At 47.0% G+C, this 24,390-nt stretch overlaps 1 protein-coding gene across 1 annotated transcript; it reads left to right on the top strand.

The window, feature by feature from the left end:
• Nucleotides 1-31: 31 nt before the first annotated feature.
• Nucleotides 32-23,517, top strand: SUGP1 (SURP and G-patch domain containing 1). Its single transcript, XM_006271006.4, has 14 exons — nucleotides 32-219; nucleotides 2,495-2,666; nucleotides 3,416-3,519; nucleotides 3,950-4,177; nucleotides 6,114-6,237; nucleotides 6,927-7,030; nucleotides 8,760-8,883; nucleotides 11,924-12,336; nucleotides 17,120-17,226; nucleotides 17,926-18,103; nucleotides 18,436-18,542; nucleotides 19,582-19,727; nucleotides 21,204-21,333; nucleotides 22,424-23,517. The coding sequence occupies exons 1-14, from the start codon at nucleotides 195-197 to the stop codon at nucleotides 22,448-22,450; spliced, it is 1,989 nt and encodes a 662-aa protein (XP_006271068.2). The 5' UTR covers nucleotides 32-194; the 3' UTR covers nucleotides 22,451-23,517.
• The last annotated feature ends 873 nt before the right edge of the window (nucleotides 23,518-24,390 follow it).

Genomic DNA, 24,390 nt, shown 5'->3' with positions numbered 1-24,390 from the left:
GCGAGGTTTAGTCTCCCTGTCGCGGTGCCGCCTGGGAGTTGTAGTCCGGCCCCTCACGGCAGGCCCAGAGCTGGGCCCGGCGGCTCCCCGGGCTGCCGCGGACGCGAGTGGGTGCGGCGGAACACCCCTCCCACCCCCCCCTCCTCCCCAGAAGCCCGGGCAGCCGCGGTGCATTGTGGGACGCGGACCTCAAAATGGACCACCCCAGGGATGCTCCAGGTGAGCGGCCTGCGGGGCGGGCGGCCCGGGCCGGGTTGTGGCGGGGTGAGGGGCAGGATGTCGGGGACCTCGCTCACCGGGAGCGCCGGGGTGGGCTGCCTGGGGCGTCCCCGGCCTCGGGCGGAGCCTGGGCTGAGCGCGGGGCTTGGTCTGGTGGGGATCGGGCGTCGCAGCGGGAGAAAGGACCGGGGGGGGGGATGGGACCCCTGGGGCCCTTCAACCCTCCTCCTCCGCGATGCTGTGTTAGGAAGCGCCCCGCGCTGCAAGGCCGTGAGGCTCCTGGACGGGACGGGCGGGAGGCCCAGGGAGCTGCGGGAGCCTCCGTCCTCCGAGGTGTCCGCGACCCGGCTCCGCGGAGCGGTGGCTGGGGCGATGCAGCCGTGGCTGGTCCCGCTTTGGGCGAGATGCGACCTCCCGAGGGCCCCCCCCTTGTCTGCCATGTCCCCCCCCCACCTTGGGGACAGACGGGGCAGCCGTCGCTCTGCCGCGCTCCAGCCCCTGCCTGAGCATCTCCGGAGGGCAGCTGAGCCTCGGAGCGGTGCACACGTCTAGACACCCCCCCTATATACATAGAGATATAGATCTATATATGCGCACATGTACACACACACATAGAGAGAGAGAGAGATACACGCGCGCACACACATATACAGACAGGTACGTGCACACACACACATACAGAGAGATATAGATGCATGCGAACACCCCCTATATATAGAGATATAGATATATATATGCACGTGCGCACACACATTATATCTATAGAGAGAGAGATACACACACACACATACAGAGAGGTACACGTGCGCACACAGACAGAGATATAGATGCGCGCGTGTGCACACACCCCCATATAGACACACACGCCCCTATATATAGAGATATAGATATATATATGCACGCACACAGACACACATATATATAGAGAGAGAGAGATACATGCACACACACATATAGATACGCGTGTGCGCGCGCACACACATATACAGATATACATACACACGCACCTATATAGAGAGAGATATAGATATATACATACACACACAAATATATAGAGAGAGATACACGCACACATGTTATATATATATAGAGAGAGAGATACATGCACACACAGAGAGGTACGTGCGCGCACACACAGATGCGCGCGTACACACACACCCTTATGTAGACACACACGCCCCTATATATATAGATATATATATATATGCATGCACACACACACACACATATATATATAGAGAGAGAGAGATACATGCACACACACACACACATATAGAGAGGTACGCGCGCGCACACACAGACAGATATAGATACGCATGTGCGCGCGCGCACAGATATACACACACACGCACCTATATATACAGTGATATAGATATATACATACACACACAAATATATAGAGAGAGATACACGCACACACATATACAGATATAGATGCGCGCGCGCGCGCATACACACAGAGATATATACACATGCGCGCACACAGAGAGAGAGACACACATATAGAGAGAGAGATAGATAGATGCAGACACACACATCTACACATGCATGCGCACACGCGCACTACAAGGAGAGCACGAGCTGTTAAATGTTAAGGGCACAGATGGAGAATTTGGAAAAGGAGGGTGCAGAGGGTGAGGTACGCTGTGAGCATCGCCTATAAAAGAATACCTGTTCTTTGTCCAATTAAAAATAATCTAACTTAACTAATATGCAAGGGGCTGAGGGCTGTGTGATTCGGTGTCCGATTGAAGCAAAAAGCAATTGGAATGGCATTGGAATGAGTTAAAACAATCTGCAGGGCTTTGAAATAGGAGCCTTGTGAGCAGGAGCAGTGAAGGGACAGCAGAACACAGAGTAGCTGAGTTAGGGGAACATCAAGATGGTTTAAAAGAAGAGAGGACCATTAACACCTGTGGAATAAAGAGCTTAGTTGGGATCCAGTAGATTGCAATGAGCCATGAAGTCAATCGACTCCCTCAGCACTGCCTGACTAGAAATGATGCTGCTGCTGCCAGGCTGTTGCTTTGAAACTTTGGTGTAGCAGGAAGCAATGAGGGATGGAGAAGCACTAGGACCTTCCCTCTCTCCCCGCGGATCTGCAACATTCCCGAGTAGGGGTTCACATAAAAATCAGGCGTGGCACAAGTAACACGTGGCTGGTTTGATTTCCCTTGTGCCCTTGCAGTGATTGGCCATCTACCGTGAGAAATCCCCAGCACCCACTTCAAGGTGAAAAGCCTCTTCTTTCCTTTAACCTACTCTTTTTCTTCAGGGAAAGCTAGCCGATGGTTTGGGGTCACGACACCCAAGTCTGCCAAGATGAACATGAACATCCTCCATCAAGAGGAGCTGATAGCACAAAAGAAGAAAGAAATTGAGGCTAAGCTGGAGCAGCAGGCAAAACAGAATCACTTGGTTGTTCAGCACCCCCCTCGGCCCAATGAGTGGGTATTCATTTCATATCTCATTATTAAATTTTGGCTAGGGAATCATTACATTTGTGACTGGGATCATACATTCCTTTTTTAAATGTAGTTAAACAAGAATGTTTGCTAGGATAGGGATCTTCTGTTGTAGTCTAACAGAAACAACCACAACAGTTAAGCACCTTGTCGTAAGCAGGTCTTGCATCTTTTTTCCTGGCGCTTTTTTGTTGGATACCTGTATAATGAAAGCGGTTTACACTTAGCACAGTTCTCTGAATAAATGCCCACGCTTCTCAGAAAAGTGGTGCAGAAAACTTGCAAGCAGAAGGACAAGGAATGACGTGGGTGGGACACATAGGTAATTCCATAGCGAACAAACTCCATGGTTCTGCTGCCTAGAAATGTTATCTCAGGTAGCTGAGAGAGACATGGTGTGAACCCTGGACAGCAAGGCAAGGAACTACCCAAATTCTAACCTTAGCTTTGACCATTACTCAGACTGTTAATTTCATGGGGCATGCCACGTAATTTTTTTTACTTCACTTTTCCATCTGCTAAATCGTTAACAGTGTTCTGGCTTAGCTTAATAAGTAAATCCAATACATACATCTCATCTATCAAAAATCTTTTAAGCAGTATTTGATGTTAAAACAAGTTAAGAACAGCTCCTCTCTTTTGCCTTGAGAGATTAGTGATTACTGTCATTTTTACCAGGTTTTCTGTCAAGTGAAGCATGATCAAGTGTTGTCATTTTCCCTTCTGTTTAGAGATGAAAGTGCTGAAAACGAAGCCTCGGTTTCCAACAAGTTTGCCAATGACGGCAGCTTTCTTCAGCAGTTCCTCAAGCTGCAGAAGGAAAAGTCAAACGTTGGTAGGTTAAGTCCTGAGCAACGGGAGTCATTTCTTCTTTCCCATTATGGGAGATGCTATAATGCTCAATATGCAAGACTAGAATAGTTACCAGCATTTCTTCAAACATCAACACAGAAGAGGCTGAGATATTTTAGTGAGGCAGTTGATAATAGGAAATCTTGTATTGTTGCCATCCATGTTGTACCTGCTTTGTGATAGGCGAGGATGCAATTTTATAAATAAGTACATTATTTGAGCATGAAATGTACTTTCTAAAAGATTGCACCAAACGGTGCAATTGTTCTTGGGCAGGTTTTTGGCAATATCTTTACGTCTACACTAAAAAGAATCCACTGTTGCAGTAATGCAACTGCATATGTTGTTATGTGTAATTTCCTGAGACTCGATCAGAAACAACATACAGAAATTAACTCTCCTTCTTTTCTGAGATCCCTCTCCTAGTTCTGCCAGCGTCCCTGCAAGCACCTCTGCACCAAGTGCTGGGAAGAAACCCATCCTGCTTGGAAAACGTCCCAGCTTGGGCATGAGCAGCATGCTGAACCAAATGAAGAACTACTCCCATTCCAAACAGACACCGGTGGCTAACCGCCTCAGTGTGTTTCAGTCACCCGACGATGATGAAGAGGAGGATTATGAGCAGTGGTTAGAAATTAAAGGTAAGTTACATGCAGCTCTGCTGTGCCCTTGTTGATTTTTGTATGCAGGGTCACTTAGATGAGCAATAGAGATTCACATAGAAAACTGGGCTTGGTGAAATACTTCCTCAGATTTCTGTTGAGAATCCTCATATGGGAAAGAGCCTGATGCTTTCCCATCAAAAAGGTCAAGGTCCTGCTTTCCTGTGTGCTGTGACTCCATGGTTCTCAGTCTTGTTTGTGCCATCTGCACCATAAAATACAAACACCACAGTTGGTGTTAATGGGCCCCATTGCTTCCAGCTTCGTTAGAGAGGCCAAAGATTGAATGGACCATAGAGAGTGAACTTGGAACTCACCACTTGATACTGCTTATCCAGTTTGGAACTGTTTCAATTTTGACAGCCATTGGAAAAGCTTCTCTTCCCCCTGCTGTGTTACAGCCGGTCTGTGGACAGAGGACTTCTTTCTCCAGGGCTGCCAAGCCAGAACCCTTAACCATTACAAAGTTCACCCTGTAAACAGCTGTCTTCCCCCAGTCCTTAATACACCGATTTGGCAGTTCATGGTAAGAGGGAGTCTGCCTTTCTGCAGCTGGAAGGCAGCCTGGGTGATGCATAATTCTCCTTAAACCAGTGAATTTGGAATGGAACTGAATCAGGTGAAAATGAAAGGTTCCCGTTTCGGGAGTGCTGTTTAAGCACAAGACATGCTATGGCAATCAGGTAAAAGCAAGCTCCTTCCTTTTGCCCAGAATTTTGTTAGAACATTTCTCTGGGATACCTTGACTGGGCTGCTTTCCTTGCTCTGTGGCTGAGAATAGAAATAAGAATAATAATTTAAAAAATGCTTCAGCATATCAAATAACCAAAAGTTGCTCAGGTTCTGTAAGGTAGACTCACTAAGGAACCCTGCTTCTTGGCTCCTACCTTGAATTCCTGTTCATATCTGCTAATTGTTTATGAGTAGAATTAACTTTGGGATACTTATATACCCACTATGTAGGCTTCTTAGTATGTGGTGAGTGAGTGAGTGAGTGAGTGATGTGAAATTGCAATACATCAAGAACATGTCTTGCTAAGGCTATTTCTGAACTTCCAGAAAGCAAAACCTCAAGCACACCTGTACATGCTGACACAGTTGAATCCAAAGCAGGAATTAATAACTGCAGCAGTTGAAAAATAGGTGTGGGGAAAGACCAGTCTGCTAAGGGCCTTGGTGCTAGAATGCAGTGTCTTTCACTCTTAGGCTGTGAATTCAACTGTAGCCTGAGTCAGTGATTACAAATTCATCTGCTCCCACGTAATAGCTGTCTATGAAATGTTTGGTCTTGTCTGCTTTTCAGTGAACACATGTCCTACGTCAGACTCCGCACCACATTTGATATAAGTTGGTGCCCTTGTTAGCTACCAACAGCAGCTTTCCTCTCACCTCTGATGGAGGCCCACATTCACATGCAGTGTGAGAGAGCTTACTTTTCCCCTGCACGGGCTGTCTCTGATCTGTGCGTAAATAACAATGGATTGGGAGCTGAACTCTGTAATCCTTCATGAGCAATATATTTATATGAGAGAAGATGAAACAATGTTCCATCCCTTTGTGCATTGTGTGGATTAGGCTTGTTAGAAGCTTTGGACCCAGCACAGGACTGTCCAACAGCAGGCGGGGGCCACATGCCCCATAGACTACACCAGCAAGGGCCATGTACCACACAGGTAGCCCCAGGCTGAGCCGTGGGGCCCCAAGCTCCATATTGCGTGGACATCCCCACCTGTAAAGCTTGACCATAGTCTAGATTTGTAACTTGTGCTGCTGTGTAAGACTGGTTCCCCCATTTCATCCTTTTTCTCCTCATCCCTGTTCTGCTCTTGTCTGCCACTTGTGGTTCTTAGAGGTAATGTGCCTGTTGCCTGTTTGGTGTGTGAGTTGAACCTCAGTACTGACAGCCTCCTTAAAGTTTTACCCCCAGAGGATGCGGAGACCCGAAAAGTGGTGGAAAAGCTGGCTAGGTTCGTGGCTGAAGGGGGACCAGAATTAGAGAAGGTCGCAATGGAAGACTACAAGGATAATCCAGCATTTTCGTAAGTGTGCTCTTGCCTTGATTTTTCTGAGTCACTGTTCTGTCTGTTTACATGAAGAGCTTTGGCCCTGCATGCATAAGCTCTTCAGTGGTTTTGAGCTGCGTTGTGCAGTTTCCTCTCTTTTCACAAAGCAGCCTAAGAATACTGTATCCTGAATACTCTCCTTCTAGCCATAAATTGCAAAGCACTTTACAAACACTAGTCAGTTAAAGCTTCATTATCTCCTTTGAGGGAATGCCACTCAGTTGTCCTTGTGTTATAGTGGAGTAAATTGAGACCCAAGCTTGTCAGTCACACTGCTGTGAATACATAGCAAATCAAAAGCAGAGTTGGGAACAGAACCCATGAGTCCTGACTGTCTCTGCCAGCATGGCCTAGGAAATAAAGGCGCTGCATTGGGATTCAGAAGGCCATGTTGTTCAGTCTCCTTTGCTACTGATCAGCTACATAACCTTGGACAAGTCATTTCCTCTGGTAAAATGGAATAACATGGCATATCTTCCTTTGTAAAGTGCTGTGAGATTTATCCATATAAAGCAAAGTATTATACAGGCTCCACGTGTTATAATTATAGACATTCTAACTAAATTCAGAGTTAGATATTAAATTCCAGAGTATTAGCGTTTATGCTTACTTGTCACTAACAAATGGTTTGTGCCCATTTTCCTCTCTCTCTTTTTCCGTCCTAGATTTTTACATGATAAGAACAGCAGGGAATTCCTTTACTACAGGAAGAAAGTGGCAGAGATAAGAAAAGAAAATCAGAGTTCACAGACATCCTCTTCTCAGAAAGGTAAATGGGGGTCGGAGGGGCTGGGGAATCTCATTCTTAGCCACAAAATGAAAGTGACATTTTTTTTGTCAGTGTTCTTCATAATTGCTAGGTAGATGCATTGAGAACTGATCTAAGAGGAATAAACAGTGACTTTTATTCCTTGTTGGCTGTGAGTAAAGCAGTGTTCCAAAAGGGGAATATGTGACACCTTATGGTATCAAACTTGCCATGCATGCAAGTCCTACTGAAGTCGTGAAAGTTCAACATGCAGAGAGATGGCAGGACTGCCCCAGCAGAAGAGTTCTCTGATACTTCCCCAAAATCTGAGTGAGCTACAAGAAAGAATTCTACCCTGAGTTTCAGGCCTGGATGATAACAGGCTTAGGACAAGCCTCCTCTCTTAGCTCTTCTTATTTGGTTTGTTATCTTCACTGTAGGTGGGTCTGAATGAAAATGGTCTGTTGAACATTCCCCAGGTTCTGCTACTTAGTCCCATATGAACCCATTACCTTCTGCTTGCTACATAATTAAATCCATGATGAGCAGCTGGGTTGTTGCAAATTGGGGATTGTGTCTTCATGTGGGAAAGCTGTTGGAGTGGATGATCTGCCAATGAACTAACACCCAGGGCAGCAAAATGTAATTACATATATTAGGAGGAAGGAACAATCTAATGAGCTAAGGGTTGTCTAGGAGCCAGGCACTCCTCATTGCTAGTCCAGTCTCTGCCTTGGATTTACTGTGTGGCCTTAGTAAATCACTTACCCTCTGTGTCAGTTTTCCCATCTACATAAAGGGGGTGTTGAGATTTAATTAGCTAACATGTACCCAGTGAGAACCATTTTTATAGAGTTTGGACCTGGAAAGCACTTTACAAACATCAACTAATTGATATTAACTCCACCTTGGAGGCTGGGTGATATTCTCCCCACTTCACAGATGGACAATACTGAGCAGAGGAAAGGTTATGACTTGCTTAAGGTTGTGTAGTGAATCAGGTTCCCTGGCTCCACTAGACTCTGCTGCCGGTAGCACAGAATTGCCGTGTAAGGCTTTTGTAGCTAAATAATAAACTTGTCTGGCTTTGCATGAGGGACAATCGCATGTAATTCACGATCAGAGCCTTCTCAGTTCCATTGGAATAGGGCAGCAGTAGCTGCCTCTTCCGGGTTAGGGTTGGGCCTGGGCTCCATCTGGAGCATGGCCTGCTGCCCCCTTGAAAAACAGCCATGAGAAGTGCACTGATGGTAGTAACCCACAGCACGCCCTCTCCAGGTCTGACCTTCCGTGCTTGTGTCCTAGGGCTCCTGGCATCAGGGCAAACCTCCTAGTGATGTCAGAAGCAGAGCCCTAAATTAGAGGTGGCTGTTCACCTCATATTTCTGTGCTCTGGGCAAATACCCACCACAGGAGGATAAACACAAATGTGAGTGTATGAAGGAGAGAACTGGGTTGTTATTTACCCCTTCTTTCCTCTCCCTGTCACAAAGAAAATGAGCAGAAGTCCTGGGCAGCCCCACTTCCCACCTACCCACCAGTTCCCTAGCTATTGTGTCATTGCCTTAGCTGATACCGCATTGCTTTCCTAGTGTTATGAATTATTGATCATTTGATTGTGTTTCTTTACATCATTCTTAAAAATAAATTCCTCCTCTTGCCCTTATTCTACCCTTGGGGTTCTTAGAACAGATAGGCTTTTGACTGTTGGTTGTGTGAGTTGGGCCCAGTACTGACAGCCTGCTTAAAGTTTCACCCCCAGAGGATGAAGAAACAAAGAATTTTGCTGAGAAACTGGCCAGGTTCATAGCAGACGGGGGTCCAGAGGTGGAAGCTATTGCGTTGCAGAACAACCGAGAGAACCATGCTTTCAGGTAAAGGATGAAGCCTTGCACTGAGCGTGTTTGCCGCTTTAGTTGTTTGGAAAAGGTGATAGGCAAACCATCGTGGTAGGATTTAAGATACAATTGACAGAATTATTACACTGCACTGATATCTTGCATTTCCATGCTGCCTTTCATCCAACCACCAGGAAGAGCTCTACAGATGTTAATCAAGCCTTGTAGTTCAGAGAGGTAATTGGCTCAAGGTCTCAAAGAGAATTAGTGTCATATCTGTGAATGGAACCCAGGAGTCCTAATTCTTCATCCCTTTGTACAGCCATCTGACAGACCGTCCTTGTGCATGTGTATGATGTAGCTTAGTTGTCCTGTCCTTTGCTTATCCAGACCTTCTCTGACTTGCAATTTCCATTATCTGCCCTGAAGTCCTGTTTGTCCGTTGCTTCTACAGCTACCTCTATACTTCAGTTCCTGATGCTTTCTTTGCCCAGAATGCTCTTCCCAATCCTGTTACTCTCTCCTCTGCTTCTGTCTTTAATCATAGTTCAGTGTTTACAAGGAATGAGTCCATGGCGATTTTGTTTTCATTTGTACTAGAAGATACTCTACTTGTACTAGAGGGTGTGGAACTGGAGCCATGCGTTTCCCCTGTTTGGGTGCTTGGCATATATATTGTATCTCTTTCCATTACCCTTAATCTGTTGTAGGTCCCAGTCCATCTGGGCTCCACCCACACAGAGCTCTGTAGGATCAAAATCCAAGATTGTAGAGCAGAGGGGCAGAGGCTGTTGCTCCTGTAGGGCTGTTCAGTCCATGTGTATACTTTGCTAGCATCATCAGCCACATTATAAATCGGGGCTGGCCAACCTACAGAACATGTGCTGTGGGCAGCCTCAGTCTGTGGGACACAGCATATCAGGGAGGGAACATGCAGCACTGTGGCAGACAGGACGGGGAGCAGAAACCAGCAGATCAGATAGGGGAAAGGGATTGGAGTGACACTTGGGGAGGACATGGGGCTTAATTTGTGGCACTGTTACAAATAATGAAAAATAATAAAAAGCTCTGCCCAGTGCTGGAGAGACCACCCTGCTGCCAGTGAAGGAACCCACAGGACAGTGCCTGCTCCAGGGTGTTTCTACAGCTGGCCAATCCCAGAACCCCTGGCCCAGATCTGAGATTTCTGAGTAGAAAACACTGGATGTGTCTTGGTGTGTGGTTACACACACCTAAATTTAATGCACCTTTGCTTAAGGCACATTAAGGTAATTTAGGTGCACATCTACTACATGTGGACACTAATGTGCATTAAGGTGCATTAACTTTTAGGTGCGATTAGCTAAGTTGCATTAGCTCACATGCAAATGCGTTAGTGCGCATTAACATGGTATGTGTCCATTGATGCACACTGCATTTAATGCTTTTAAAGCGTCTAACATGTAAAAGCGCATAAGTGTCCACGAAAATTGCATAAACGTGGGCTAATGTAATTTAGTTAATTGCGTCTAAATTTGATACAAGTATCAAATTTAGGTGGGAGTAGCCTGAAATCGCCATTTTTTAAGGCACATTAACAGCGTGTGTGTGTGGACATGCACCCTCAATGTACCTTAAAAATGACGATTTTAGGCTAAACCTGCTTAGGAGGACATGCCAACTCAAAACCAGCTGATTGGCATTGCTACTGCAGGGCCACCTCCCCAGGTGTACATCCACTAGCTAGCCTCATCCATGACATGCACTGACATTGGTTCTAATCTTTGCATCTCCCCCTGCAGCCAGCTTTCATTCAGGCCTTCTGTTTATTGCTGTGTTTGAGCTGCTTCCGTGTGATGAATGCCCTGTAGCACGTTTTAAGGTTCCTTAACTGGATTTCACCCAGGGTCCCTCCTCCATAGTTAAGTCACCTTTTGAAAAATGTGTCTCAGTCTATCTGACAGGCCTTGTTCCTCACAACCCCCCCACTGGCAACTGTCTGGCTTCTTTCTCTGGCTTGCTCAAGCAGCTTGTTGTTTCTGTCCATATAAACAATTCCAACATGTTCCCTGGGAGAGAAGTGAGGCTCACCAATCTTTAATTAGCCTCTTCCTTCTCAAAATCTTGGCATTTCATTGGCTGCTTTCTAGCCCTCTGTAACCCCCGTTGGTTGAAAGACTTATCAAACACGCATGCTAATGTCTGAGCTGCTTCATTATTTAATTCCCTCAAAGCCCTGCTGGGGTCAGGCATCGTCTCTTCTATTGGTTACTTCACATATTTCTCATGGAAAGCCCAATCCAGTATTCTTTGTCCTGCCACAATTCCCACTGAAGTTAATGGCACTCTTATCTGAGTTAAGGAATAGAAGATCACACCCCCAGTGGATTTCAGAATGCATTGGAATCATGTGCCTGTGCACCTGTGTAAAATCATAGTGGTAATAGATGGAAAAAATCCATTACCTAGCAGAGCGTGTTCTTCTGCAAGAACAGACAGATTCCTGCTAGGAGGATATATTCCATATTAAGCTGATCCTCTGAATGAGGTAGGGGAGAAGCTAAAAGGAGGCAAGATTCTTGTTAAGATTCTTAAATTGGGGGAGAAGTGGCAAATGCATTTGTAGCAAATTGGAGCGTGTCTGATCCATGTAGCTGTCAAACTGCAGGCACCTCGTATTCCTCCCACAGACAGGGCTCACTCTCCACCCAAAAGGAAAGTGCTCCTGTGTGCAGGAGGCGTACACAGCAAAGCATCCACGACGGTAAAAGAAGCCCCTGCTTCTGTCGTGAACTGGAACACAGCGCACACAACATGAACATGGTCTCAGGATGAACTTCGTGTTGTTCATGCAGTACCTTGTGGTTATGAAGGGAGCAGGAGAATAAATACAATCACTGTCTTATGAGGATCGCATGTATACAGAGCCCTGTAAATGCTGTGGTCCATTTACAAACAGATGAGGTCTGTGCTCAGAGGAGCTTAGTGTAACATGCATCAGCCCAGCACAAGGAAGGTACAGAGAGGAGAGATCTGGGCCAGAATGGGATTTGGGCCTGAATTTAACTCTCGTCTGCAAACTTTCTTTTTTCCATAGGTTTTTATATGAGCCAAACAGCAAAGGCTACAAGTATTACCGGCAGAAGCTGGAGGAGTTCCGGAAAGCCAAGAGCAGCCCTACAGGGGCACCCCTTGCTCTGGAATCCAGTTTGAAACGCAAGATCACTCCTGAAGCAACGCCACCGTCGTCGTCATCATCATCATCATCATCATCATCATCATCAACATCAGCATCATCATCATCAACATCAGCATCATCATCATCAACATCAGCATCATCATCCTTGCCATCATCGTCGTCGGCCGCTTCTACTTCTCCTAAACCAGCCCCAGTGACCGCTTCCAAAAAGAAAAGGAAGAGCAGGTGGGGGCCGGAGGAGGAGAAAGTTGAACTGCCCCCGCCAGAGCTTGCCCAGCACGACCTGAGCGCCTCCCCCTCCCCACTGTCAGGTTAGTGGTTCTGTAGTATGGGCTGGTTGAGGTTTTTTTTTCTTTGCTGTGTTCTTTCCTAGCCCGGTTGGATCTCTAAACAGGAAACCCAGCAAGTCTATCTCTTGTTGTAATCTTCCCAGTCAGCAACCCACTATCTCTTGGCTAAGTCTAGCCGCTAACTCTCCCTGTGTGCAAACCCAGATAAAGCACTTTATCTCATTGACACTGGGGATTGGATCTTATCGTCCCTCAGCTATCTTTAAAACCCCGCTGTGCTGTAGCTCATTATGGTTTCAGCCTCTATGCTATTTAGATCTATTTCACTTCAGGAACAGGGATACTTAGAAAACAAATATAAGTCTGAACTGTGCTTATTCCCTGTGGCAAGCCACCATCCTCAGACAGCACTTCCATCCTCAACTGATCAGAAGTGTTGCTACATGTAAAAAGCTCTTCTCCTCATGCTCAGGGATACAAGTCACCAGCTTTCAGAGCCTGTTTCGGTTTGTGGGACTGCACTTTGGGTTCATTATCCTCCTCTGGTGTTGGAATATCATGGCCCAGGCCTCTTTCTAGAGTGCAGTTTGCACCAAATACCAGGGGACATTGCTCTTCCCTCCTGTCCCATATATGCCTGTGCTAGGTGTGCTCACATAAATCTGAGCCTTTCAAGTACAACAGGCAAATGCAGACATTTTCCAGAGGCAATTTGAAAGTTTGTCTGGGATCCTTTGCCCATCTAATGTGTCAAGGGGAAGGAATATGGAAATGTGAGAGAAAATGAGAAAAAAGAGATCAAAGATAAAACGACCAACAAACTACAGGTGAAGTAGTGACAGACGTCTAAAAACGGAGGAGGTGGAGTCCTCTCTTTCCAACCAGGGCCTCCTTGCCACAGGCAGGGAGAAGATATGGGGCAAATGGTAGAAAGTAAACTGATTTTGTGAACTGCAGAGTGAGACCACATGTACTTCTCTAAGCACAAAGTGAGCCTCTGGAATTCAGGCTGCCACTGCCACGCAGATCATTGAGTCAAGTCCTGTGCTTTGGTTTTTAGAGACTGGATAATTGTGTGGCCATTAATAACATTGGTCCTTATCCCTAACCAGGGTAAAGGGTAAGCGATGTGCATCATAGAGGCAGCTGAACACCAGAAGGGCAAGGAAAGAAGCCCTTCATCTCTCTCCTGCGTGTGTCCTGTATTCAGCATTTGACATGATGGGGTATATTGTAGCAGTTTCTTTCCTCCAAAGCTTCAGATACTGGCCGGTGCCCAAGACAGGAAAATTGATTACACGGCTCACTAGAGATGCAGGAGGAGGGGTACCAAGCCTGATGTGCCACCGGGTTGATTTTGTATTCCTGCTCCTATTGAGCCAGCTATCAGATGAAGAATTCTCTCTGTGTTCTGACTTGCAGAGTCCTCCTCTCCTTGCAGCCATTAGCAGCTCTGCTAACAGTTGCAGTGGGGCTGGTGAGGAAAAGCCAGGCTTAGATGGCTTGTTGCCCCTTAGGTTTCTCTATTGTATCATTTTTAAGAAGTAAAATGCCAAAGTTGAGCAGATGCCATCAAAGTAAAATACACAAATTCCAGCCTAGCTCATTATGATGCAGGTAGGGTCTGGCAGCTGTGTTCCCCAGTGCGCCACCTTGCTGAAATCTCCCCTCACTTTTTCCTGCAGCTTCCACTTAATTAGACAGTGACATGCTCACTGTAGTTCACGCTCACTTTCCACAGGGCAGTGTGTCATCTTAAAGGAAAGGACAGCGAACAGTCTGCCAGCCATAAGAAATCAACCGTTAATGTTGTGTTAATGCTCTGCAGGGGAAGTGCAGTGTTGGGTCAGCTGGAATAGTCCCTTTCCAGAATCGACATTCTTTGACCTGGCAAGTGAATGGAGGGCCATATCATAGCCATGGCCCCACTGGGGTCAAGAGGCACAAGATATGCTGCTGTTTGTTCTTGTCCATACTTTCCTAGCCCCATTTTCATAGCTTCTGCAGAGCATTGTATGTCTAGCATATGGCTGCTGTTCTTGTTCTTTTCCTGTCTGCTTTCTGTAGTAAATCAATATCATGTAGAGCGGGGAATATTGTTCTTTTGGACAGAAAGGAGGCTCTTCTTAAATACATTGGCACTTAAATACCTAATTTCCTACATCCTGACAGGCCTAATGTACTTGAGACGCTTGGTAGAATATGTATATGGTTACTTGGTCCACTGCATTGTGGGAGAGCCTATGCAGGGTGTGGACTCATCAGAACCTAGCTGTGGATTGAGGGAGGGGCCCTGTTTTGAGTCTGCCTTACTTTTAATTAATGTGCTCTGCAGACTTAGGGCCCAAAGTCTACATCTGTAGCAAAAGGGCTCCTTTGGCCCCTAATGGGAATATACTCCCAGCATGAGGAAGGCGGAAGATTCTCTCCAGGTCTATGGGCAGCGGTAGATCTCCAGGTAATCTTCTACCAGTGCTGTGGCTACCGTCCATGCTGTTAATTCTGTTGTGCCCCAAGGTTATATTTCGCAAGGACATGCTTTTCTGAGAATGAAAGCACTTTTTCCCTGCCTCCCAGACCTGCTAGAGAGAAGAGATGGAAGAGATGTGCCTTGTCCTTTGGCAGCTGTTGGCATAACTCTAGCCTGATGCCACTAATCTTAAATCCCATAATCTGTTTTTATGCAGTAGGACCCGAAAGCTTTGTAGAGTTGGGTTCCTTAGCCTCCTGCAAGGGTGAGGGTTTGTGAGCTATCCAGAGGAATATAGAGGCAAAGCAAACCAATGCACAGCTCCACTAAGGTGCTCCAACTTTTATTTCAAAGGGTGTTGCTTTCCAATAACTGCCCAGGACATGAGTTCCAACTGGGGAGAGAAGCCGTTTCCTGCTGAAGTAAAGCTGCAACAAGCAGCTGTGCAGCTTGTCCTTCACTTAGCAACCCCCTGCTAATTAAGTGGGCTACAAACCACCCAGATATGGAACATCTGGGGCCTGCCTCTCCTTTTCCTTCTGACAATTTTGTCTGCATATAACATGGCTCTTTGCGGACCCAGGCAAATAAAGTAAAATAAAAAATCCGTAATCCACAGTGGAGCCCCTTGTAAATCTCGCCATGGATGGGAGAACCAGGCTATTTATTTCTCGGTAATGTGACGGCTAGGCTTACATTTCTCATTCATTATTGTTGGGCATAGTGGGTGCTCAGCACTTCACAAGGTCGGGCCCAGCCCAGCCCAGCCCAGCCATCTCTGTAACCTTCTCTCCTGCTCTCATAGTTCCTTGCTGAGGGTGGTTACAAGAGTGCCTGTAACGTGCTGCGTGCGCACGGACAGCCAGATCCCTTTGTGTTCTCATTTGAGGCAAGCATGAAAGCAGCTACTTTCCAGGCTGTGATGTGCTTGGCAGAGAGCATTTGGGGAGGGAGGGCAGGCAACAGTGCTCGGATCAATTGCCCTAAGTGAGGATAAGGGAAAGGGAGAGAAGACCCTAGGGGCCTAATTAGCATGCTGCACAGACACTTGGTGTCATGAACAATGATCCTGTTATTACCCAGCTTCATAATTAATAGAGTGAATAATTAATGAAGCATCATTTAGCCATAGCCTGGACTTGCATTAGAACTGAGGTTTGTGCAGCCATTAGGCAGAAGAAATCTTTCTTCTTACACTGAAAAATGGAAGGTACTTTCAAGTGCAGTTGTGTGAGGGTTTGTTTTTTTTGGTGGTTTTTTTTTTTTTTTAATCCTTTAAATATTTAAACCATTCTAGTCTTGACTCTCATGCTTCGCAGGGGGAGCTGCTGGCCCCAAGAGTTACAAATGGAGCGGCCTTGCAAGCAGTTCTCCGCTGTAAATCTCTTCCACGGCCCCAGCAATGTTTTTATTATTTTATTTCATGCTGCAGCAATACATTTTTTAAATGCCTATTTAGGACTCTTTAAAATGCCCCTCCGAACGCACAGTGCTGCACAGTCATTTCAAATCAGTGGGGTACCTGCCTGGATGAGCTTAAAACGTAATTTCAGGGCTGTCCAATGAAGCAGCAGGTAAAATAATTTCAAAGCAGGGGCTTCAGACTCGGGCACAGCAGAACAGGAATACATCAATGGAATCGTTGAGCTGAGACTTAGAGCGTCTCCTCTTTGAAGGCAGGAGTGCTGACATGCTTGGAACTGCTCCCTTTGAGCTCTGTAAATTAGAAAGTAAAACGCCTTTGGGAACGGTGATTTCCAAGAAAGAATAATGCCTGCCTCTCTCTCTCTGTTCGTCATTTGCCTATCGTTCTGAATGAAGTGGCTGTTTACATAGGAAACACGGTATAATTACTATGCTGATTGGCTGAACAGTGTGCTGATGGGCCAAAATCTGCTTGGGACTTCATGCTGAAAATATCATTCTCTTTTTTTTTTTTGTTGGGGGAGGAATCTTTTATGGAAGAGTTTAATTAGGAGAAATAAGATAAAATGAAGAAGAGACAGCTTGGGGCTTTTGGGGGAGGGGGACTTCCTGTCAGTGTGATGGTTAAGAATGTGGAATAACTTCCCAAGAGAAGTTGAGGACCAGGCTCCTAAAATTTAAACTGGACAAAACCGTGGAGAAACTGAAGAAGGGAACGCTTCTGAGTTGGCCAGGAGGGGGAGTCTGATCTAATGGGTCTCCTTCTGTGATTCTGCAGTGTCCTACCAGGAGTTGTGCTGTGAAAGGGAGTGCAGGGCTTTCAGTCAAAGGGATCCTGGGACACAGCTCTGCCATCCTAAACAGCTTCCTCACTTTATTTGAAAGCCTTTTAACATTTGCTTATTTCAGTTCAGGACCTCAAGGGTCTCGGTTATGAGAAATGGAAGCCGGTTGGACTGGTGGGTGTGACAGAGCTCTCTGAAGCCCAGAAGAAGCAGCTGAAGGAGCAGCAGGAGGTAAGGCCCTGGATTGCTGAGCTACTTGGTGTGCCAGCCTGTTGCATTGCAGCATTTGGGCATTTGGAGGTGGGGGGGGGGGAATAGACAGGTGGCAAAAGCAGAGATTCTTCCCAGAGGCCTAAAAAGCAAACTTTGAGGAATCTTACTGTATTCCTTGGACATACATGATGCTGCATCAACAACGATGCCGGTTAGGGCATTGAGGGATGCGAGTCAAGTCTAGTCCATCGCTTTCTCCACTAAACACGTTAGGAGCCCTGTCTCCTCTTGCATGCTTCGTATGGGACTTTGTTCCCCTTCCAGCTGAAACCCTGTAAAGGCTATTGTTGCTTCTTTACACCGCTGTTGCTGTAACTTGAGGGGAAGCATAAGCTGTAGTAGAATTGGCCAATTGCCGCAATCCGGAGCTGCTGTTAAACTACTTGAAGATCAGATGGCAGGTGCCTTCAACTTTTAAGATAGAGATGCAGCTCTCAAAGATGCCGGCAGATGATGCTCCTGTTTATTGGAGTGGCCAGCTACTTGGATCAAGTTACAGCAGTGCCTGCTGGGAGTTGTCGTTATCATAGCCTGCATAGTACAGAGGTGAGGCAGCCACAGGCTGTGTTGTAGAACCCCAGGGACCTCTTTGCAGAAACCTCTGCTTCCCATGCACTGGCTGGCTGGCTGAGAAGGCTGCTGCTTTTCTTCCCCTAGATGCAGCAGATGTACGACATGATCATGAAACACAAGCGAGCCATGCAGGAAATGCAGATCATGTGGGAGAAGGCAGTTCAGCAACACCAGCATGGTTATGACAGCGATGAGGAGGTGGACAGTGAGTTGGGGACGTGGGAACACCAGCTTCGACGAATGGAGATGGACAAGACCAGAGGTGCGTGGGAAAGTGGGAGCAGTGACATTGCGCTTAGTTTGCTGCTCTGCAGAGAGAGCCCTCCGGAGTGGAGTGTGGGATTTTCTGGTCAGAGCAGGGGATCGTGAGTTGGGGCTCTTGGATTCCATTCCCACCTCTGCTGCTGACTTGCTGAATGCTCTTGGGCAAATCCTTTCACCTCTGTGACGTCCATTTTCTCTGTCTGTAGAATGGAGATAATATCCACTGCACGTGGGGTTGTGAAGTTTAATGCTTTGTCAAGCGCTTTGAGATCAAAGCCGCAATGTTTGATCGTTTCTACATTTTGTTTTTATCGTTCATGTCGAGAGCAGAGTGGGCCGAGCAGCTGACGCAGATGGGCAGAGGAAAGCATTTCATTGGAGATTTCCTGCCACCCGATGAGCTGGAGAAATTCATGGAGACGTTCAAGGCATTAAAGGTGAAATGAGTGAGGGTTTCATAGGCCACCGTGAGATTCTCAGATCTGCCTGTTGGCAAGGAGGGGTAGAACTCAAGCATTCACTGCCTCGTACTAGACAGTGCTGTCTGCCTGCCACGTTGAGAGCCACTTATTCTTAATGATGCCTTTATAGAGGAGTTCTTGTTTAAGATGCATCAAGCCCAATGCAAGCTTCCCCCCCCCACCCCCCCACCCCCCAGAAATACCTGTGCTTAGAATTTAACCTAAAAAGAGTCAGGACACTGGTTTGGTTCACCTGTGGGACACTGCAGGACACTGGAGTTCCTCTACTGCTGGAGACGCGGGGAAATAGCCTCATTCCCCAGGGTGCTGTTGCTGTGGGAGGAGGGAAGGGCACAATGTGTGCAATCCACAGAAGCCTAGTTGCACAAAGGTACAAAAGAGAGCCTGTCAGTAACAGAGCAGGGCACTGTCCACAATTACAGGTGCACCTTTTGGACATTTACCTTGGGTGTGCAGCTCCTGTCTGGAGCAGGATGCATGTTGGCTGACAGCACGCATGGAGACGGGGCTTTATCTGGGCAGTTGTAGTAAAGCAGAAGCATAAAGCTCACAAAAGAGCCAATGCAGAGCCTTCGAGAACTGCCGTCCCTCCCTAAACCCTACAGCATCTTGGTGTTGCTATCCTTGATAGTGCTTCTTTGTAGCCAGCCCAAGGCTTGAAACTCCCTTGAGAGCTTGGCTTAAATAAGAGCTGTATCTGGAGCCAAGCCATTTAGCAACGTTGAATTTGGGAGCCTAGTATTTCTCAGCGCAGTCTCACAGCAATGTTCCCCACTCCTTGCTGACTGCATTATGGCATACGCGGGGCTCTGCTGCGCTTCATCCCTTCCCTGTTTGCTGCCCTGTGGTCAAGTAGAAAGAGAATCCCAAGAAACTGTTAGCGATTGACTTTCCCTTATTGTTTGCTCGATCTCTCCTTAATCTGCACAAGCTGATGCCTGCACTGTCCCCATCTCTGGTGAAGTATCTAGTGTCACCTTTTGTTGCCCTGCAGGAAGGTCGTGAGCCAGATTATTCTGAATACAAGGAATTCAAACTGACTGTGGAGAACATCGGCTATCAGATGCTGATGAAGATGGGCTGGAAGGAGGGTGAGGGGCTCGGCACTGAAGGACAGGGGATTAAAAACCCAGTCAGCAAGTAAGCCAAATTCTTCCTCCTATTGATTCAGTCCTTTTCTGTCATGCCAATAATTGATGCTTCTATCACAGCCTATTGGAAGCAGCAGGAACGAATGTGGCGGCAGTTCATCATTTGGACAGTGCGTGGAATCCTTTCAGTAAAGAAAAAATAATGTCTATTTTCTGCCAGAATCGGACTTGTTAGTTTTCACCAGACATATCTGTGATGTGAGCATGAGCCAGCTGCAGCTGGAGCTGTGACTTGCACACCACTGTCTTGCGAGAGGCACGCTCCCTGTCTCAGTTCCCTCATTTGTAAAATGGAGATAATGCTGGCTTACTGCACACAGCCACGCGAGGATTTAACTGATGTTTGTAAAGTGCCGTATGCAATTGCTATCAGGATATAAAGTGCATGCCTTCTGCAGCTGGAGAGCTCTGCTGCAGCCTGGCTGGTCTCTGGCACACTGTGCGTGGAGGGCAGTTGCCAGTAGAGGGTACTCCTCGAACTGCTTTTGAAACCTAGTTCCAAATGGAGCCGAGCGCTTTGTTTGTGACCCTGAATCCTGCTGGACATCAGGCTCTTCGGCAGAAACGCTTTCTTGCTTGTGGGCATTTTAGGGATAATAGCTTGATATAAGCAGCGTTTGCATCCCAAACCTATTGGATTGATCAGCTCCTAGTAGTTTCTCCTGAACTACAGGAAAACTATGCACAGATGATCAGAGCAAGTCAGAATGTTTCCCTTTTACCAGTGATGATTGTGTGTGTGTGCGTCATTGTGAAGCAAAGATGAAGTGTCTCTGCAAACCAGCCTAGCTCCTTCTTCTTGGGGAGTCTGTCTGGGGGGTGGGGGAGGAGTGCTCAGACCCAACATGTGGCAAAAGATCATGATGTGCAGAACAATGGAGCTTCCGGGCCCGCTGGGGGGAACATGCCTCCGCTGCCCAGGGCTGTGCAAGGGATCATTTGCTTGGGTTCTGCCACTGCTGATGCCAGACTTTGCAACCTGTAAGGGAGCTGCCTGACACATGCAGAAAACTGCTGCCACATCCCAGGGCCTCTGTTTGATGAGGCAGATGAGAGGCAGGCACTTTCTGTGCAGTGCATTTGACCACCGTGGCTGCTGGAGTTTTATCAGCAGGGCAGTGCGCAGCATAGTTATCCCTGCTACAACTCTAATCCAACAAAGCGTTAAGCAAGCATGCATGTGCATTGCAGCTGCACTTGCTGCTGCTCTGGGAGAGAGTATTTCCAGCTGGCAGTGGAGGAATGGGGCTGGAACATAACCATAGTGTGCTGCTGTACAGTCAGAAGTAGATGACTGTACAGCAGCCTGACTGTAGCCTTTGGATACAGGTATAGAATGGGTCCCCAGCGTTCCTTAATCTTGGCTCCCTAGAGAAGGTGGATCTTGCGAAGTGCTATGCATTTCTGATGACCAGGAGGACAATCTCTTAGCCTCTTCTTACCTGGGAGTGCTTCTTTTATCCAGGGGGACAACTGCCGTGGATGGAGCTGGGTTTGGAATTGATCGTCCGGCCGAGCTGAGCAAGGAGGATGACGAGTACGAGGCGTTCCGTAAAAGAATGATGTTGGCCTACAGATTCCGCCCCAACCCTTTGGTAATGTGGCTCCCAAAGCACCCTAGACCTCTTGACACTGTCCATGTCCCAAAACTGGGAAGGGGGGTGCCTAGTATTTTACCTTTTTAGGCACATTCTGCCTTGCGTAAAAACAGTGAAAGACACTGTGTTGTGGCCCTTCCTGTCCAAACACTGGCTAATCCTTGCAGCCTCCCTCAAGCAGGAGAATGCTCTGGTGAGAGTGGGGGACCAGAAGTCAGGGCTTGGGGCCTCCTTTGCCAGCCTTTTGCACAATTGCATACAGTAATGCAAACACGGGATTGAAATCGTGCACAATCAGAGTGCTGAGGTTTTGTGCTTTTCTGCCGTGGTTAAATGACTGCGCAAGGGAAGGGCAATGGAGAAATGTGCCTCACAAGCCTGTGTCCAACTCCACTCTTGGCTCACTTGGGGACCTTGGGCAAATCTGCATGTTGATTTCTTTGCCCATAAAATGGAGCTGCTGAGGCTTACGTACCCCTGGGGTGACTGGTACTTGCTGTTTGTAAAGCACTTAGTGGTCCTCTGATAAAAGGTGCAACGCAAGTGCAAAGTTGCATCACGTAGTCCTTCAGATTCCCAAGGTCCCATTTGAATAGAGTAAATAAGGTAACAGCCGCAAGGAAATGATTGCTACCGTTCATGCAGAGATTTTCTTTTTGATGCTGTTCTTGCGCTGAATCGAATCATGATTACTACAACACCCTGGCAGTCAGCTCTCCTTGCTCTTATTTTTAATAGAAAAGTTCCTGGCATTTGGCTTGAGCCTGTACTTGCCCAGTCTGAGCACTGTACACAAAGGATGCTGCCGGGTTGTCCTTGAATCCCAGCAGGTTTTATGTTGAATAATCATTCTCCTCGCCACAAAAAGCGTTATCAGTTCGCGTCTGACACCGTCACATCCAGCAGGCCCGCGCTATCAGAAAGGTGCATTCCATTTGTCATTTCGCAAGGGGAATCTCCTGCTCTACCTCTCCAAGCCCCGTGATCAGCAATGTCCTTCGATTAATATTAATTGAGCTCAAACACTCGTCAGTCGGCTCAGCTTGCAATTTTAATTAATCTTCTGTTGTTAATCCTTTTCCTGCAGAACAATCCGAGGCGACCTTACTACTGATGGTGTTTTCAGGACAAAGTCTTTTCAATACCATTGTAATTTTACTGTGAAATGTTACAAATTTGCATTAGCATCCCCCCTACAATATTGTAAATTTATTAAAGTCCCAGCACCATCTCTCACCTAGAGCGAAGGGTGAGTGTGCTCGCTGCACACTCGAGTGCCATGACAACTGCATCCTAACAAGGCCTGGGATGGGATTCATAAAGGAGAGGAGAGCAGGCACGAATGGAGGGTTTTGTATGGTTCCCTCCTGAATGGAAGGGTGCTAATAGGACTCCGTTTGTTTGCTGCTCAGTGCCACGTTACTTGCCAAGACGTGTATTTGCAGATCCCTCCACTCTTCGGATAGACAGCTTTGGCCGTCTCGTGTTTTTATAAAGAATATGTACAAGGGACAGCTCCCAACCCCACCACGGGGCTGTTGTTGAGTTCTTTGGCCTTTCCTCCCAAAAGATGGGTTCAAAGGCCGTATTCAGTCCAACAGCCCCTCCAGCTGACATTGCAAAAGAACAGCCTGGTGGTTTGACTGCTGCTCAGTGGAGGATGAGATCCGGAACAATGCACGGAGTGTCATGTGGGGGGGTTGAGGTAACGGGGGAATTTAGTCCAACCCCAGAGGCAGAGTTCCCCGCTTTTTTAAACACTAAATTCACCCACAACCTTTGGAGAAACGAGAGGCCTACAACCATGGAAGGGTGAAGAATCGGGCCCTCAGACACCAGTTAGCTGCAGGCAGTGGTGATATTAAACACCACCTTTCTCTGCTCCTCCTGTAAATAAAATCTATTTTCCCCTTAGTTGTTTTTTTTTTTTAATATTTACCAGCTGGAAACAGTGGTTTAGCCAGATTTACAGGGGTGGAGACACAGCCGTGGCATTCACCTTCCCTCAAAACATCTCATAGAAGCTGTAAGATTTTTTTTTTTGTTTGTAATGTTTATTTCCCCCTGCCCCAGTATCAAACTTGCCATTTAGTATGTGATTCACTTTTCTGTTAACTTTTTTCTTAATGATGTAGAATCGATGGCTTGGCTTTCAATAAAAAACAAAGGAAAAAAAAAAAAGGTCAACTTGATATGAGTTCATCATGGGAAAATTAAAATGTATGAGCCCCTCAGAAACGCAGGCAGTCACGCCTGCAGCTGAGAAATATGTGATCCATTCCCGACAGTGATATACGCCAGTGTGACAGGTGTGCTTATTACAGCGTGCACGCTGGGGTATTGCAGTCGCTGTGGCTAATCAGCGCATGGGCAATAACCATGAAACATTAGGTAATAAAGGTAGGAAATTTGGCAGGGCCAGTGGTAAGACTGAGCTTGTCCCAAAACTATTAAGGCTGTTGCAACAATCAGACTTGCCTGCTGAATTAAGGAGCCAGTCTGTTTAGTTTATGAGCCTCCTGCTTTGGGAGAGGGTGGCCGTGCTCTTGGATCTTCACCCCACCTCGGGGTGTTTGGTCATGAGCAAATCAGAGCAGAGCTTCTTAACTGTGTGTCTTTAGTTAGAAAAGACCAGAAGTGCTTCAGGGATAGAGTTTGTCCACTGCGAGGCATTGGGCTGTCCACCGGCACCTAACAGTAACGAATTCCAGTTACTTTATCTGCGTGTGCTGGTGCCTCACCCCACCTCCAACGGCCACAGCTTGTGAAGCCTTCTGTAGACATGGGAGTGTGACCAAGGCACTCTCTCCTCCAAGCTGTGCAGCACCGTGCTGGGAGCCCCTCTCTCCGAGCCCAGCTGTTTGGCTTCTGCGTTTTGAAAGCCGGCATTGCTTGGTGCTTCTGCAGGGTCCCTATATATTTCTGGTGGAATCTTTAAAGCTAATTGGATGCAAGAGACACTTGCATTTGCTCTTCCTTTGGCAAATGCCCTCTATTCATCTGTTTCGTCAGAGGCCAATCTAGCAATGGCTTTGTCTCCAATACAGCATCCTC

This window comes from Alligator mississippiensis, chromosome 16 (genome assembly GCF_030867095.1).
Source record: "Alligator mississippiensis isolate rAllMis1 chromosome 16, rAllMis1, whole genome shotgun sequence".
Lineage (NCBI taxonomy): Eukaryota > Metazoa > Chordata > Crocodylia > Alligatoridae > Alligator > Alligator mississippiensis.
This window is presented reverse-complemented; position numbering and strand designations above follow the sequence as displayed.